General features: G+C 36.1%; 1 protein-coding gene across 7 annotated transcripts in view; it reads right to left on the bottom strand.

Moving 5' to 3' along the window:
- Positions 1-1034: 1034 nt before the first annotated feature.
- The window catches only part of NEK10 (NIMA related kinase 10), a 189548-nt gene continuing 172780 nt past the window's right edge, over positions 1035-17802 (bottom strand). For 3 of the 7 annotated variants that reach the window (XM_060180452.1, XM_060180448.1, XM_060180447.1), the window contains 5 exons: positions 14920-15028; positions 12124-12176; positions 11985-12040; positions 9133-9158; positions 1035-4795 (listed from right to left, as the gene is read on the bottom strand). In XM_060180452.1, the coding sequence (XP_060036435.1) occupies positions 4605-4795; positions 9133-9158; positions 11985-12040; positions 12124-12176; positions 14920-15028 (435 nt within the window). In that variant the 3' untranslated portion in view covers positions 1035-4604. Of the gene's footprint in view, positions 4796-9132; positions 9226-10838; positions 10936-11984; positions 12041-12123; positions 12177-14919; positions 15029-17802 lie in introns of those variants that run through there. The other 4 variants (XM_060180453.1, XM_060180451.1, XM_060180450.1 and 1 more) reach the window with 3 other exon arrangements.

Here is a 17802-nt window from a genome sequence, read left to right on the forward strand (position 1 = left end):
TTAACAAAGTGTTAAGATTTCAGTTTTGGATATTTGCATTTATTTACTCCTGTCAGTGTCATGTGGACTAATATAAATACTTTATGTGTTCCTTTTTGACATGACCAGCTCCATTTCCTTCAAAATTCACTGTAGTATAAAGTAAACACTGAAGTATGGTATGGAAGGGCTTGAGCTAAAAATTAATAGCTGTTCATAAGCCTTATGTTCTTTTTCAGAATCCTGACTTAACATGCTGCTTGAAAAGTAGAATTTATTTTGTTATTTCTAGTACAAACCACTTCCTGCTTCTTATATGAGATCAACTTTTCATATGTTTGCAAAAGCTTCAGTTAATTTTTCATTTCTGGTTTCACCAGACCAATTCCCAGAATCTATCCAGATTTGATCATTATCTGTCAAAATGATAGCCATTTTCTATAAAAACAAAATATATATGTATCTTTGTTCAGAGGAAGTAAAAGTAAACTACTTCCAAATGACAGATTAAACAGTCACGTGTTTTGCTATATTTCCTTTTCTAAATACAGTTTCTAGGTACAGTGCAAAGCTTTATCATAGTAAAAAGGGAAAAAAAGGCAGCTTATCAAATTTAGAGGAATAATAATCATCTTTCAGTTGAGAATAGAGCTTGTTTATATACAGGATAAAAGCAAAATTTTCATCTACTTGTTATGTTTTTAGCTGCATATAGGTGCATAAAAAGTACTATACCTCACATGCCAAGAATGTTGTCGGATGCATTGTGATCCGTTTTTAAAAAGTTCTAAAACTATGAGAAATTTGCAATATCTATTAGTCACCCTATCTAGATCATAAGAAATCTTTCCTGTCCCTCTTGCAAATTTTAAATCAACATCACAGCAGGAACATAACCAACCAGTAGTTGTATACATAGTATGTAATTTAACTATAATGACACACTTAAGAATTTATCCCACAGTTGTTTTTCCTGAGACATTTGTTTCCTCCTGTCAATGTGAAAAACAACATTCAAGCAGAAGCACAGTGTTAGCAACACATAACAATTGGAGAAAAAAGAAAAAATCATCTATTCACAACTGATCAATCTCCATCAAAGGATACATTCTGCTAACATGTTTAGTGGTTGAAAATTGAAGAATTTCATGTTTGGATGGAATCTTACTCAAAGAATCAAGGTCAGTGCAGAGAGATTGTCTTTTGTTTTTTAGGAGCCCTTCATAGCTACATCTTCAGGGTGCTGAAAAGCTATTTCTGTCCTGATTCCTTTACATTTCTTCAGCAACTGATCTGTGTTCATGAATATATACCATTAAGAAAGTTAAAAAAAAAACACACACACATAAAACTTGAAGAGATTTTTTTCCCACCTTTAGGTAGAAGCTATTTCCAAAATAACCTAGAATATTAACTGCAAACAGTTCCTCATAAGAGGGAGGCAGGAAGAGAATGACACAGAGAATAATGAGATAGAAGGTGGGAGGGATAATCTGAGGCCAGAGAAATTACTAAACAGTAGAGCATATGCCTTGTATATGGCCATGGGTTTGATACCCAGCACTATAGAACAAGAAGAAATACAATGAACATTATAAATGGCAGATCAGTACTCAGCTCTCTCTCTCTCTCTCTGTTTCTCTCTCTCTCTCATACACCCACACATATACACACACTAAGAAAGAAAAAAAATACCTGTATACTTTGCAATTCATCAAATAAAAATGAGGAATGTAGATTCCATACATATTAATACTGACAGATTATCAAAACAATATTATATCTTTACACATTTTAAATATGAGCAGTGAGTAACTAATGATATTGCTGGAACTTCACATAATCAATCAATATTATATTTTTAAACAATTTGTTTTGAACAAAATTCATAGTGTAATGAGTCATCAATGCTACATCAAAGAAGATCTTAGCTACTAATCAGGTCTATCATTTGAGTAAACTCTCCAGCAGTTTTGTTTGTTTGCTTGTTTTCAATTATTGTTTAACTTAGAATGCCAAAACACTGAACACCACACAAATGCCCATGTTAAACTCCAGCAGCATTTCTTTGGGAAGTTTCTAAAGTTCATTGATAAATATTGAGTTAGTTGTTCATATTACTACTCTCTAGAGCTCTCCAATTACCACACATTTGAAAGAAGACAAAGTTAATAATCAGCAAGCACAAATGCCTGCTGTAGTCACTTCCCTGAAAGTGGAGCATTTGGTTTTTTAAAAAAGCAAATTAAGATTTCAAGTACATATATTCAGATAGAGCTGGCAGATCAAAACATAACCATGGTTCACTGAAGTGATTTGTGTGTCAAAAATGATCTGAAATGGCTGATGCATAATCTGTCCCATAGAGAGTTTCAGTGACTGAGAGTCAGATGAATTCAGAGGGTTCGTATACCACAAATAATTTAAAATCATCTAAAGAGGGAGGAAAATGGAAGAGAACTTAAATGTCATCCATTAAGAAAAAAATATATATATCATGAAGACTGTTCACTCCAAGCAACAAACTCTATGCCCTAGAAGACAGCTCAGGTAGGTCAAATATAATAATCCTGCTTATTTTATTATGAGAGATCCCTATTTGCAAGTCAGGCAATTTGGAAAGTTAATTTTCTGTTGGGCTATGGCCCCACACAGGACTCTTCCTCTAAGAAGATAAGTCTTGCACTGGGAGAGTATTTATTCAGTGACCAGGCAACTTCAGGAGATTCAAGTAGAACACATTTGTGACTTTGGCAAAAGGCACAGAGTTGATGGGCTTAAGGGTGCTATTGAAAAGTATATTCTGTCTGCTTACTTTCCTTAATTCCTCCTGACTTCTAGAAGTAATAAATGCCATCTGTGTGGTCTGAAAGAAGGGAGCCATTTGCTCCCCTTTTGGTCAATAAAACTAAATACCTCTATTTAAGAAATAAGCAAACAAAAAAAAAGCCTTTATATAAATCGTCGCCCTTTTCTTACCAAGGTGTAACCTCTGAAAATGATTCCTTTCTAAGCTTTGTTTACTGTATATTGCCATTTGTGAAAAACTTTACTTTTTATATTTTCACCCCTATGGGTTGATTTATTTCTAGTTGTTGACTTCTACCACAGTTAAAATGTGTGCTCCCTGGGCCTTTCTCTCCCATGCAAGAGGAAAAGTGCCCCTTCCATTAAAGAAATGATATCAAAAGTAGTAATGTAGTTTCAAATTTGAACAGGAATAAAATTTTGTTTATATAAATCAACAAGGTATAGTGCTGATACTACATCTAAATTTCACAAACAGATTGATTGCAAAGCTGAAACTAAATTTTTCCACTACTGTACTTGCATCCTTTATTATAAATTATCATGTATTTTTAATTAATTTGACTTAAAGTTTCATTGACAATATTTAAATATTCCAAGGCATTAGTTAAAGGGGGGTTGGGTATTACTGAACTATTAGATATATTAGTTGAAAATATAGTATGGATTTACATTAAAAGATTTTCTATGCTATACTAAAAATTGTTGTTTCAACCACTGTAGATATATTGAGATAAATTCTATACAATCATACTAAAATATATTAATGTAAATAAATATAATACAATTCAGTAAGAAGGAAATAAGTATATTCTAGCTTTTCAGATTACTAGTTATATAAAATTAAAATGTTCTTTAGGTAGTTAGAAGTGCAGTCCAATTTGGCAAAAATGGCCTTTCTTGAAGTTACACCAGAAGTCAACTGAATAGATTTTCACTCATTAAGAATCTAGAAATTTTTCATCATAAATTCTCCGTACATAAGAGCTTGACACTGGCATTTTGATTTCTATTTTTAGGTGTATCTCAATGAATAAAGAAAAATATATAATTTTTATTACGTAACTTATTTTCAGTTCAAATTCCTAAACAATAAAAATCTTACAACAATGTAGGTGATTTTAGTAAGGGAGGCGTTAGATTAAGGAATATTGCATCTTTTCCATAGTCTTAAAAATGCTCTAAAAACACTATAAGTTAGAGTAGCAGCATTTGCCTAATCAAAGCCTCCCTGTTGTATATACAACATATGTATATATACATATCCCCCATATGTATATACATATATACATACTGTACACCAATATATTCTAGTAACCCAACACACACCTGACACTTTGACAGTGGCCTAGAGGCTGTGCAAGATTCCAAATACTGTCTACACTGGGTCATGATTCACGATCACTAGCACCCAAGTGGTTAGGATGGAACCACCCCTCTTGTTAAAACAAACAGGAAAAATTCAATCATATAGTTTAAATATCTTTTAAGACTAAAAAAGTTGGGGGATACAGTGAATCACCCAATAATTATTATTCTGAACCTTGTGGTTTCCTTTATCTAAAACTATGCTTTATACATGGAAGCCTAGATATCTGTCAATATAATATCATCAACCTTTGGAATATAAAAGAAGGTAGGTCTGTTTGTTTTTAACTTGGGTGAAAGTTCTATGAGGAGTGGGTCATCTTCTCACAGAGGAATTCTGTAGCATTTGCTCCCAGGAGTGCACAGTGCCCTGGCATCCTGTATCCAGTGCATTCTAGGGAACAGAGCCTCCAGGCACTGAAGTTGTCATGCAGCCTAGCACCACACCTCTAGAAAGGTCCTATGGGCACCATGGCATCTGGGCCTTTTCTCTTCCATATTCTTCTAGCAGCACCCAATCCTTGGGCATCACTGGCGAATGTCCAAAACTTGAACCTCACTGGGAAAATCATCATTAAAAATGCAGCATTCTCATCTTTTGGTTGGGTGATTCTTGGTCCTCCATGGATAAGAGTGATACCTAAAAGATTCAGAAATGAAAAGAGTTCTCTGTAGTTACAAATATTTTAGTTTATACATTCAATTTCAAAAGCACTAACTCAGGCATAAAAGTAGGAAGTCCAAAGGAATAAAAAGGTGATTCTAATCTTCATAAAATTTGCATTTTTAGAAAACTGAATTTTTCTGAAATTCAGTGCTAACAGGGTTATTCTCAAATTTTGAACTCAGTGAGAACTAATAACCTTCTATAGTGGGAAAAAAATCCATTCAAAGTAAATTGTCTAAATTACAATATCTGTTTTTCCTGTTCATTAGTCATTATGGATGGGGAGGGGGGAACAAAACAAGTTGACTGAAAGCAGATTTATTTTTATCGTTACTTCTGAACATATATTATTCTGTTAGAAATATGAATGTGTAGCTGTGCATATCTTAGTGTAGAGAATATGTTTTGTCTTTGGGACACAGAACTCAAATAACTTTACTCTGACAAATAATGATAAGACTAATGCATGCTACAATATATCCTTCTGGTAAGGAAGCTAAATGTGTACTCTTTGAAATGTAATTTATCCATGCAACACTGCAAAGTATAGAGTGGAGCCTGCTTTGGATTAGTTAACTTTGTTTAGTTTTCTATACACCATTCTTCTTCTTTCAATTCAGTCCTACAAGGCCTTTGAAGAAATCCTGGAATGGGGAATCTCCCACCTTTGTTACCATTTCTTTTCCGAATGCAATATTTCTTTTCTTTTTCTTTCTTTCGTTTATCTTCCTTTCTTTCTCTCTCTCTTTATATTCATTTATTCCCTTTTGTTGCCCTTGTTTTTAATGTCATTGTAGTTATTGATATCGTTGTTGTTGGATAGGACAAAGAGAAAGGAGAGAGGAGGGGAAGACAGAGAGGGGGAAAGAAAGATAGACAACTGAAGACCTGCTTCACTGCCTGTGAAGTGACTCCCCTGCAGGTGGGGAGCCTTATACTGGTCCTTGCGCTCTGCACCACCTGCGCTTAACCTGCTACGCTACTGCCCGATTGCTTGCTTGCTTGCTTGCTCTCTTTCACTAATTTATTATTTTATTCCAGGGTTATCGCTAAGGCTGGTGCCTGTACTACAAATCCACTGCTCCTGGGGGCCATTTTTCCCCCATTTTATAGTATAGGATAGTGAGAAATTGAGAAGAGAGGGGGGAGATAGTGAGAGAGAGAGAGAAGGATAGTCATCTGCAGACCTGTTTCACCAGTTGTGAAGTGACCTCCCTGAATGTGGAGAGCCCGGGATCGAACTGGGATCCTTGAGCCGGTCCTTGTGCTTCCTACTATGTGCGCTTAACTGGGTATGCCACACTGCCCGACTCCCCACCCCTCCACTGCACCCCCACTGCAATATTTTGTTTTGAGACATTGTTTTCTAACCAATTACTTAATCAGTCTCATTATGTAAACAACTCCAGGAATTTCCCCCACACTCCTTTCCAAAAATGGCTAAAAGGTAGAAATTGCTTTATCCTGAATTTTTCAATTTGAAAATGAGATCTCGGCCATGATTGTATAGTGGTTAGTACTCTGCGTTGTGAAAATGAGTTCTCTCTATCCCCATCTAGTGTAAGCTCTATGATCTAAGTTGAAAATGCATCTTAGTTTGGCTTCATGCTTTAGCTGCTACCCTGGTGGTTTGTAAATGAGTGTGCCAGCTTGAGTTAGCAATCTTAGTGCAGGAATAATGCATTCAATTATCTTTATGGAGATTTAGTCAGATGATTTAATATCATTTTGCTGTGCTGATGATGGTTATGAGAACATTGGTATGTCTGGGTAGGTACTGGGGGAGGAATTGAAGCAAAAATTTCATAGTTCAACTATCTTTCCTGCAATACTTTTCAGAAATTTTAATATGGTTAACTTGAACCAAGATTCTCTAAAAGTACAAAACTGCACATTTAAAATTTCCCAAGTACATTTGGTCGAGAAACTTATTTTAGGGGATATTAACAGCTCTGATAATATTTGAAGTCCTAATAGAAGTTATTTGAGAAAATATACACTCTGCTGATTCTAAATGTTCTGTAATGTTTAGCATCCTTGGCCCTCTAACTATGGAAAAATCATGACGGGAACAGATGACCAGATTTGTATTTAAAATTATGTTATTCCGGTTTGTGAACTAAATAGATAGAAATAAGTTGAATATTATTTATTTTTTAGAAATTTATCTGGAGAGTGCTTGCTTTGGCAGCACATATACTAGAAATTTATCTGGAGAGCCAGTAAGTAAATGATGGCTTTCAGCAAACCAAAGGTGTTTTTTACTAGTAAATTGTGATGAGCCTTTCTCCCAAGATATATTCTATCATTCCTATTAGGAGCTGAAAAGGGAGAATCATGGCTATCTGGATTTTTTAATAGATGATTCATTCCAATTTGGAGCACTTTAAGAATATTTCTTGTCACATTCATTATATATTCCTGGAATTTAATCACTTAATTCATGTCTTTTACTGTGTTTACAATTTTGAATATAAATGTAGATAATTTTTGTCTTGCACTTTGACCATTCTTCATCATAAGATTTGCAATGCTTTTCAATACAGAAAGAGATGTCTTTACAAGTATAAATAATATTGACTTAAAAAATATATAATAATAAAACTGAAGGCATAACTGAACTTCAAAGTAAGACTGAAATAGTTTAAAGGAAAAACAATAGCTATTTCAAGAAGTTCATTGCTATTGCATAATTTTCTGAAAAATATGAGGGCATTCATTGATCATGTTCTTTTTATCTGAGAAGATGCAGATTAAGAAAAAGAAAAACATGATCTTTCCCCCCATTACAAACCAAGAGCACTTGTGGTAATAAGATATAAAGAGTCAAAAACACAGGCATTCATCCACATTCTCCATGGAAAACCGGGTGTATATTTGGTCCAAGAGTAGAAAATGAACACTCAAAATCTCTCAAAGGATGGTAGGAGGAGAGTGATTATGAGCATGGTGATTTCTATTAACATTTAGAAAATGAGAATTACTCATCATTTCTCTGTAGTTAAAAATCACAACAGATCTAAATTTACAAAGGCAGTATTTTGGAAATAAATTATCAAGCCAAAAGAACAAGCAGCTGAATAATCTTATGTGTGATTCATAAGAACAGCTCATTGAAATAGAGAAGGAAAATGCTGGAGACTGAACTAAGCTTTAAAAAAAAAAATCTAATTTCCATATAACGGCCCTTGCAGGATGTTCTTGAGACCTCTTTTGCTTACCGTGGCTAATAGTTTCCCTTGGGGAAGAGTTTTAGAATAATTTAAATAGTAATCACAAGATAGTTTCCTTTGCTAGAATGGAAGGAAATGCCTCCAAGCACAAAAGAACACTTTGGGAGAAAATTTCCCACAAGAACATATTTCTTAAACAATTTTTGGTCATATAGAATGTATATGTGGTTGCCTGCTGTCAATGTGATAATTGAGCTATGGGTGGGCTGTTTGGAAGAGTTAAAAGACAATTCAGCCATAGTTGGGCAGTAGCGCAGTGGGTTAAGCGCAGGTGGCACAAAGCACAAGGACCAGTCCCAGTTCAAGCCCCCAGCTCCCCACCTGCACGAGAGTCACAAGTGGTGAAGCAGGTCTGCAGGTGGCTATCTTTCTCTCCCCCTCTCTGTGTTCCCCTCCTCTCTCCATTTCTCTCTGTCCTATCCAACAACAATGACATCAATAACAACAATAATAACTACAACAATAAAACAAGGGCAACAAAAGGGAATAAATAAATATTTTTTTTAAACTTTAAAAAATAACAACAATAAAAAAACAAGGTAAACAAAATGGAAAATAAATAAATTTTTTAAAAAGTTAAAAAAATTGTCTTAAACAAAACCATAATAATCCTACTAAAATTCTTATGAACTTATTTAAAGGAAGAGATAAAATGCTACAGATGTTTATCAGGAACCATAAAAGAATGAGAACTGCCAAAGCAAACTTGAGAAAAAAAAGAACAGAAATAGAAGCACTCCCTGACTAGAGCTACTTATAGGGCTATAATAATCAAAACTGTGTGGTACTAGAACAAAACAGACAATCAGATCAATGCAACAGAATTGAGAACCCAGAAATAAGATCTCATATATATGGACAGTCTATAAGAAAAGAATTCAGACCGTTAAGTGAAAAAAGGAAATTCTCTTTAATAAATGATATTGGGAAAACTTGTGGTCAAATGCAGAAGAATAAAATAGAACCATCACATGTTACCATGTACAAGGGTAAGCTCAAAATTAACAAAAGACATAGATAATAGACCAAAAACCATGAAATACATAGAAGAAAACATTGGCAGAATACACATAATACCTGCTTTGGAAGGGTCTTCAGTGTCTCTATCCCAAAAATAAGGGAAACAAAAGAAAAGATAAACTACTAGGACTACATCCAGGTGAAAATCTTCTGCACAAAAACAACAACAAAAACTATTACCAAACCAGAAAGACATCCTACTGAGAATGAAAAATACTTACACATTTCACATCAGACAAAGGGCTAATTACCAAGATATATTTAAAAAAAAAAAAAAAAAAAAAAAAAAACCTCACAAAGCTGAGCAGCAAAATAACAAACTTCACTTAAAAATGGGGAAAACGGGCTGGTGGAGATAGCATAATGGTTATGCAAAAAGGTCCATGCCTGAGGCTCCAAGGTCCCAGGTTCTATTCCTTGCATCACAATAAACTGAACCTGAGAAATGCTCTTAAAGGGAAAACAAATAAACACATAAGAAACAAAAAATGGGAAACAGCAGGAACAGAAACTTCTCACAAAGAGAATGAACTGCGTCATAAAAGACAAGTGCTGGTTAGGCTGTGGAGAGAAAGAAACAATTCTATACTCTTGGTGGAGCAGCCCCTCCCCCCCCATAGAAAAGTTTAAAGATTCCTGAAAACATAAATAACCAACTTACTATATGACCCAGTAACCTTTCTCTTAGGCATCTATCCAAAGAATATGAAAACACTTGCTCAGAAAGATCTGTGAACATCTATGTTCATGGCAATGCTATCTGTAATAAGCAATATCTGGAAACAACCCACATATCCAAAGACAGCTAAATGGTTAATGAAGTTGTGCGTTAAGAAGTTTGAGACAAAAAAAAAAAGAAGAAGTTTGAGACATTCAATCAATTTTTCCTCTTTCATATTCATTAAATAAATAGTGATTTATACTACTACACGTTAATAGGAATGTACATAAACACCATTCCCACCACCAAAAGACTGTGTGAGTTTGGACCTACAGGGATGCAGACGTTACATATGTTCCTATGCTGAATATGGGCCCCAGATCAAATCGATGAGGTTTACAGTCAACAATATTTATACATTTTTTCCCCATATTTGGGAGCTACTCTCTTCCCTGGTCCATCTTTCTAGCCCTTCTTCCCGCCATGACATCATCTCCCCAGACAATAACCTGGGTCCACCTGCATATCAGATGTCAGGCTCAAGAAAACATGAATAAAGTCATGGGCCCTTCGGAATATACCCAAAATAGACCTACTAGCTATTTCCAAAATGGAGACCCCAAATCTTTACCTGCAGTATTTCAGCCTTTAGGTTCATGATTAGTCAGCAATGTGTTTGGCTTTATATGTCAACTCTCCCTTCAGCCACTAGGTTCCAGATGTTACCATGATGCCAACCAGACTTCTCTGGGCAGACGACCTCACCAATATGTCCTAGAGCCCCACTTCCCCGGAGCCTTTCCCCACTAAGGAGAGAGACAGGCTGGGAGTATGGATCGACCTGTCAATGCCCATGTTCAGCGGGGAAGCAATTACAGAAGCCAGACCTTCCACCTTCTGCATCCCATAATGACCCTGGGTCCATGCTCCCAGAGGGTTTAAGAATAGGAAAGCAATCAAGGAAGGGGATGGGATACAGAGCTCTGGCGGTGGAAACTGTACCCCTCTTATCCTATGGTCTTGTCAGTGTTTCCTCTTTATAAATAAATAATAATAATAAAGACATCAAAGGGCCTGAGCAGAAAAGGGCAATAATGCTCACTGTGCAATGACTATAGCAGATTCCATGAGTGTCTTCCTAAAGCCACACCACATAATTCTCAGCACAATACTTGCAAGTGATGTTCAGTAAAGACTTGCTGAATGAATGAAAAAAAAAAGTTGTGGCATGTATACAAAATGGAATGCTACACTGCTATAAGAATCAATGATATATCCTCCTTTGCTACAACATGAGTGGAACAAAAGAAAATCATGTCAGTGAGAAACATTATAAGGAGAAAGATGAATACCTGATGATCTCACTCACAGATGAACTCTAAGAAACAAAGTGAAGGACAATGCAGGTAAATTCTGAATGGGTTGTAATCTGTCTTGGGGAAATGTACCCTTATGACAACAAAAGTCCTGTAAATCACCATTTCCTCAATAAGTGATACTAAAATTAAAAAGAAAATAGGGAGTCGGGCTGTAGCGCAGCGGGTTAAGCGCAGGTGGCGCAAAGCACAAGGACCGTCATAAGGATCCCGGTTCGAACCCTGGCTCCCCACCTGCAGGGGAGTCGCTTCACAGGCGGTGAAGCAGGTCTGCAGGTGTCTTTCTCTCCTCCTCTCTGTCTTCCCCTCCTCTCTCCATTTCTCTCTGTCCTATCCAACAACGACAACAACAATAATAACTACAACAATAAAACAACAAGGGCAACAAAAGGGAATAAACTAAATAAATTAAAAAAAATTTTTTTAAAGTTAAAAAAATAATTAAAAAAAATAAATCAACAGCAATAAATCTTTACATAGTATCATTTTTCAAGCCTTGTATTCTATACAAAATACAAGTATCAATGATAGAAATATATGTTAGAGTTCTTCTAGGATTCTTAAACTAATAACTAAGCAAAAACAATCTCAAAATAACTTTTCCAACTCACTGTGTTGATTTTTATGGGAGTGAATAACTATTAAAGTGTCATCTTTTCCTTTTCAATAGAGAATAACAGATGTATCTGTGTATAGGAGATGGGTAAGATACATGCTACTCCAGTTGTGTCTCATATATCCCAATATTTCACAGAAGATTTTCAAATGAAAAATGAGGAGTGGGACTCTTGAACCTCACACAGAGAAATCATAAATAACATCCAGGGATTTCAGCATTTCATATTTGAGGGGAAAAAAACTCATGCTCTTACCTATGAGATGTAAAGTTGTAATAACCACTTTCCTCAAGGACTTCTTCAATCACAGTCTAAATGTGGGGAAATAAATCAAATTAGTATTGAATTAAAAACAAGAAAATCCAATTGTTTGGGAGCACTGAGCAAACCTCACCTGCATCTGTTCATATGTTATTCCCTCCTCCAAATCAAAGTGGGTAGGTAGACCTGAAAAAGACAAATCATAAAAAGTTCGACATTTTATGCATTTTTTTCCTAGCTAAACTTTATTGGCAATTATGTCTTAACTGCACTGAACCCAGGTCAGTTTCTCAGTGATGAAGGTAAGTACTTAGAAATGCATTACCAATTATTTTGTCTTTTAAAATACAAAATCTTTCTGTTTCTTTAAGAACTGGTTGGTTAGGGGGTGATCATAATTAAATAAGGCACAGGAATTTAGAAGCTTGCTCATGGCATTAATCAGCCAAGTAACACATGTGCATGTGTGAAGCACAGGTGAATAATGATTCCAAACAAATGGTGAGTTCTCTAAAGGAGAAACTCTCCTTAAGCCACAAGGCAAAAAGAAAAGTGCCTGAAAGAAAATAAATTCTTAAAGGAAAGTAGAATTAGACAGTGAAAGACAACAAAGATATGACGCTTTCATATGGTTTCCTAGAGAGAATTAAAATACATTTAATTCCAGAAGACAAAACTTCCTTTGAAGCCTGGCTTTTACCCAACCTGGTGTCACCCAAATCAATGTTGACCAGGATCTGTTCAGCTCAGTTGGCACTGATGAAATCAAGAAGACTTCTCCTACCACTTAAGGGAGATATTGGGGAATAGGTTGAAGGTTAAGTGGGAGACAGAAGGGTATGTGTTATGAGAGTTTTATTCTTTTCAGCCTAGTTTGTAGGCACTCTTAGAAAGCTCTGGTGTCTTTGTTTTTACTCTGACTGCTATGGTGATGCTCAGGCAGAGTCGGTCCATTCCTCTCTGACTGCTGAAATACTTCACCTGAACCTTGACTGTGAGAAGCCCATCCTGCAATCTGGTTTAGCAGCCCTGGAAAATGTTCTTAAAAGCAAACAACTTCAGACAACCTTTTATCTTGATCCTATGGATTTCTTGAGTACTATTTTAAATGAAATGCTTTCTTTCTCCTATTTGGGAGCTATTCTCTTTCCTGATCCAGCTTTCTGGTCCTTTTTCCAGCCATGGCATCATCTCCCCAGACAATAACTTGGATTCATCTATATATCAGATATCAGGCTCAGGAAAAAAAAAAAAAACTAGTATAGTCATAGGCTCTTTGGAATATAACGAAAATAGGACTACTAATGATTTACGAAACAGACACCCCCCCCCCCCAACTATTCCAGCCTTTAGGTCATTTAGTCAACAATTTGTTTGGCTCTCTATGTTAACTCTTTTTTCAGCCACCAAATGCTAACACGATGCCAACCAGAATTCCCTGGACAGACAACCCCACCAATGTGTCCTGGAGCCCCGCTTCCCCAGAGCCCTGCCCCACTAGGGAAAGAGAGAGACGGGCTGGGCGTATGGATCCACCTGTCAAAACTCATGTTCAGTGGGGAAGCAATTACAGAAGCCAGGCCTTCTACCTTCTGCACCCCATAATGACCCTGGGTCCATACTCCCAGAGGGATGGAGAATAGGGAAGCTATCAGGGAAGGGGATGGGATACCGAGTCCTGATGATAGGAATTGTGTGGAGTTGTACCCCTCTTATCATATGGTTTTTGTCAGTGTTTTCTTTTTCATAAATAAAAATTTAAAAAATGCTTTACACAGGATAAGTTAATTTGATTCTTTAAGCCTAAGACTTAACTAAGTTTGATTATTAAAACATGAAATGATTTGCCTGAATAAGGCAACAACAAAACACAATAGGAGTGTTTTTCTAAGCTGGAGACATCTTCATATAACTATGGAGGTTTCACTTCTATCCACTTCACTAAGATATATAACTATGGCTTGGAAGGATTCAAAAGATATTCAGAAACCTCTGTATACTTTCAAAACCTCTTTTTAGAGTTCACATATAAAAAGAGGACTTACAGTATTCTAAACCGAAATGATCAAGATTTTTTTATGTTTAAATTGATCATCACTGTAATCCTATAAGGCAAATACTATATTTAAAGGCAAAGAAACTAAGGTTCAAAGAGGTCAAAAAAAATAACACAAGGGGCTGGGTTGTGGTGCACCTTGTTAAGCGCACATATTACAGTGCACAAGGACCTAGGTTCAATCCCCTGGTCCCCACCTGCAGGGGAAAGCTTCACAAGTGGTGAAGCAGAGCTGCAATTCTCTCTCTCTCTCTCTCTCTCTTTCTATTTCCCCTCCCCCTCTCAATTTCTCTCTGGCTCTATCCAATAAATAAATTTTTTTTTTTTAAATCACTTAAGTCAACCATGAAGTCTAGGCAACCAGTTTCCCAGAATCTTTAATCTCCATGCTATGCTGCTTCTCTATGAGGGTTATACAAGCAAAATAAAAAAATAAAAAATGAAAAACATGTCTGATGTGGATTCTTCAGATAAGTTTCAAGTTTTTCAAGAATTTAAAATATTCATACCCTTAATTTCTGGGTTTTTTTTTTATTCTTCTTTCTTTCTTTTAATCTCTCTGGATACTCTGGGGCATTTGACTTCCCATCATCAGATAAGCAAGAAGGGAAAAAAGGAAGCACAATTCACCCACACAGTCTGCTGTTTGCTTGTGGTATTAATAAATGATCAGGAAAGCTGCCATGACTGGATGAAGTAAATTTCAGGGGATTTCTCGATTCCTACAATATGTCCTGAACAATTATTGCCATAGATAATCAAAACAGGCTCTATATTTTTTCCCATTTAAAGTGAAGATAAATTTGTGAGGATAACTGGGTAATCTACTTCTTTATGAAAGCAAGATCCCCTGTGTTGATGACCATTACCTACCTGTGTGGTCATTTGAGGACAGGCTGTTTCCACCACATGACTGACGGAGTGAATGGTAATCTGCTGTGAAAAAGTTGGGTTCAATTGGTTCTGGTGATCCCTGAGATAACTGAAAACAGAACAAACAAAGCCATGCCTAATGTTAGCTTTAGAAGCAAATGATGTGAGACCCCTTTGTGCAGGTTTCCGCTCCCTTATGTCTCTGTACAGAAAACTGAGTGCTCTCTGGTTTTCGATTCCTTAGAAATAAATCACTAGTTAACTAATATGAGAGGGGGAAAATCAATTGTATGTCTCAAAGTTTTTCAAAACACAAACTGAATCTTTTTAATATATAGGCTACGTATTTGATATGCGGACTCTCTCAAAAGCCTAGACCAAGTAGATTAGAAGCATCCAATAGCACAGCTATATACAAGATACTGGGTACTGTACAGCAAACCATAACAAAAGGACTTTTCAAAGTTAACCCAATTACCAAATAATGTGATGATAACATTAACTATCGATTGTCTTTTTGAACCCTAAGACAGCAGGAACCTCACATCTCCACTATAGAGCCTCTACTTCCCCCAGTCCTGGAACCACTTTCCCGTATGCCTCTCCCAATCCATATCAAATAATATTGCATCCGCCGATCACAACCTAACCAATGCAACGATTGCCACCTCAACATGCTTCACCTCAGACTGTATCCAGAGACTTCACGTGTGGAATGACAACCCTTCAGCTTCATTACTCGGGTGAGACCTTTCCTTTTATAGTACACTCTAATTTCATCTCAGGTGGTTCACTTTCTAACAAAGTCCCAAAACCTAGATATACACCAGTTTCTGTGAGAGAGAGAGCATATATTCACACGTATCCATAAACTACTGCAAAATATATACCTGAAAGTAGAAGTACACTAGAGTTTGCAGTGAGTACCCCCCTAACACTTCCTCTCCACTATTCCAAGCTTTGGGTCCATGATTGCTCAACAATTTGTTTGGCTTTGTATGTTAACTCTCTTTTCAATCACCAGGTTCCAGATGCCATCAGGATGCTAGCCAGGCTTCCCTGGATTGAAGACCCCACCAATATGTCCTGGAGCTCAGCTTCCCCAGAGACACACCCTACTAGGGAAAGAGAGAGGCAGACTGGGAGTATGGACCGACCAGTCAACGCCCATGTTCAGCGGGGAAGCAATTACAGAAGCCAGACCTTCTACCTTCTGCAACCCTCAATGACCCTGGGTCCATGCTCCCAGAGGGATAGAGAATGGGAAAGCTATCAGGGGAGGGGGTGGGATATGGAGATTGGGTGGTGGGAATTGTGTGGAGTTGTACCCCTCTTACCCTATGGTTTTGTTAATTAATCCTTTCTTAAATAAAAAAAAAATTAAAAAAATAAAAAGAAAAAGTCCAAGGATCCAGGTATTAAAAGGGCATTTTGTTAACCTAAAAAAAAGAAATAAAGTCACTTCTTCCTTCCTTTCAAAAGTACTTATAGAATGGAGGCAGGCAAATGGCAGTGAAAGGAAGTTAGACAGTTCCTTTGGTCAGATGAAAAATGTCCTACACTTTACAGTTTTATGAGAACAAAATAAAAATGGATAGAAAAAAATGGCATGGTGCTGGGGCATCAAAACATTTTTATTAGACGTAGGAAGGAAAAACTCCAGTTATTCAAAGGAACAATATGTTTAAGCCAAATCACAACCTCTTATTATGTATCTGTTTTGAACAATGCCTTCTTGCTTGACCAAGACAAACACATTTCTTAATGTGCTTTGCTAAACTACTGTTAATTTATTTCAATCTCCTAACATGAATTCCCAGCACTTTAAAAGACTAATTCACCAAATGACAGGATTTATGAAGGTTCCAATTATTTAACAACCTTCTATAAAACTGGCATTTTAAATGGAATTTTAGGATACAAATATTTTTCAGCCTCTTATCACCTTTGCTTCCACCCAGTACTTAAGCTGACCAAGTTTTAGTAATACTAAATTAATGTAACAATATCTTGACACAATAATTCTCATTAATAAACTAGAAATAAATGGCAACTATTTGGACTATGCAATAGCCATTGCGTTGGGTTCATATATTCTATTCATGAATTAAAATAAATCACTCTTCACTTTTAGAAGACTGCTTATAAGTAGAAATACAAATGAAACAACATAAGCCTCCCCTAAAGTACACTCACTGTCCGGTATACACACACAAATTAGCATATATATATATATATATATACATGACATAGGCAAGAGTGTCCAGTGAACTTTTACTTATCTTAACCTGAAACTAGGGAAACCCTAAGTATCCACAGACTCCAGGATGGATTGTGACATTCCATCCAAATCTAATTTACTTTCCACAAAACCTGAGATCTGCGTAGTGGCAAACATACAGGTGAATGTAAAAAGTTCATAGAGCTGTCTATGTACCTCACTCTATGAACTGTGTGTTTTCTATCTTTATAACATTTTATATTAGAAATTCATTATTATTCTATTGGTGTACTTTGGAGACTGTAAATATATATTATTTATATGCTTTCCAGTTTGTATGTTACCAATGTAATGCTATTCTCTAGAAAAATATAGTTCCATTTTTTTTACCCTTAAAAGTTTATTTTCCTCAGTGGCAATTGATAAAATTAATAATCCATCTATAAAATGACAACATTTTAAGATTTTAAGATACTGTAATTCAAGAGAGTCTGATAGTCACAAGCATAGTAACTTTCTCATCAGTGCTGTTCAGGCAGTCAAGGACAGAGACCTAAGAATTCTGCATCTCTCATATCTAAGCTAGTAGGTTGCTCCAACCAAGCTTCTTAATATAGCTTCTACTGCTCAGAAGGATTTCCTACTATTACTTTCCAAATGAC

The sequence above is a fragment of the Erinaceus europaeus genome, chromosome 21, assembly GCF_950295315.1.
Source record: "Erinaceus europaeus chromosome 21, mEriEur2.1, whole genome shotgun sequence".
Lineage (NCBI taxonomy): Eukaryota > Metazoa > Chordata > Mammalia > Eulipotyphla > Erinaceidae > Erinaceus > Erinaceus europaeus.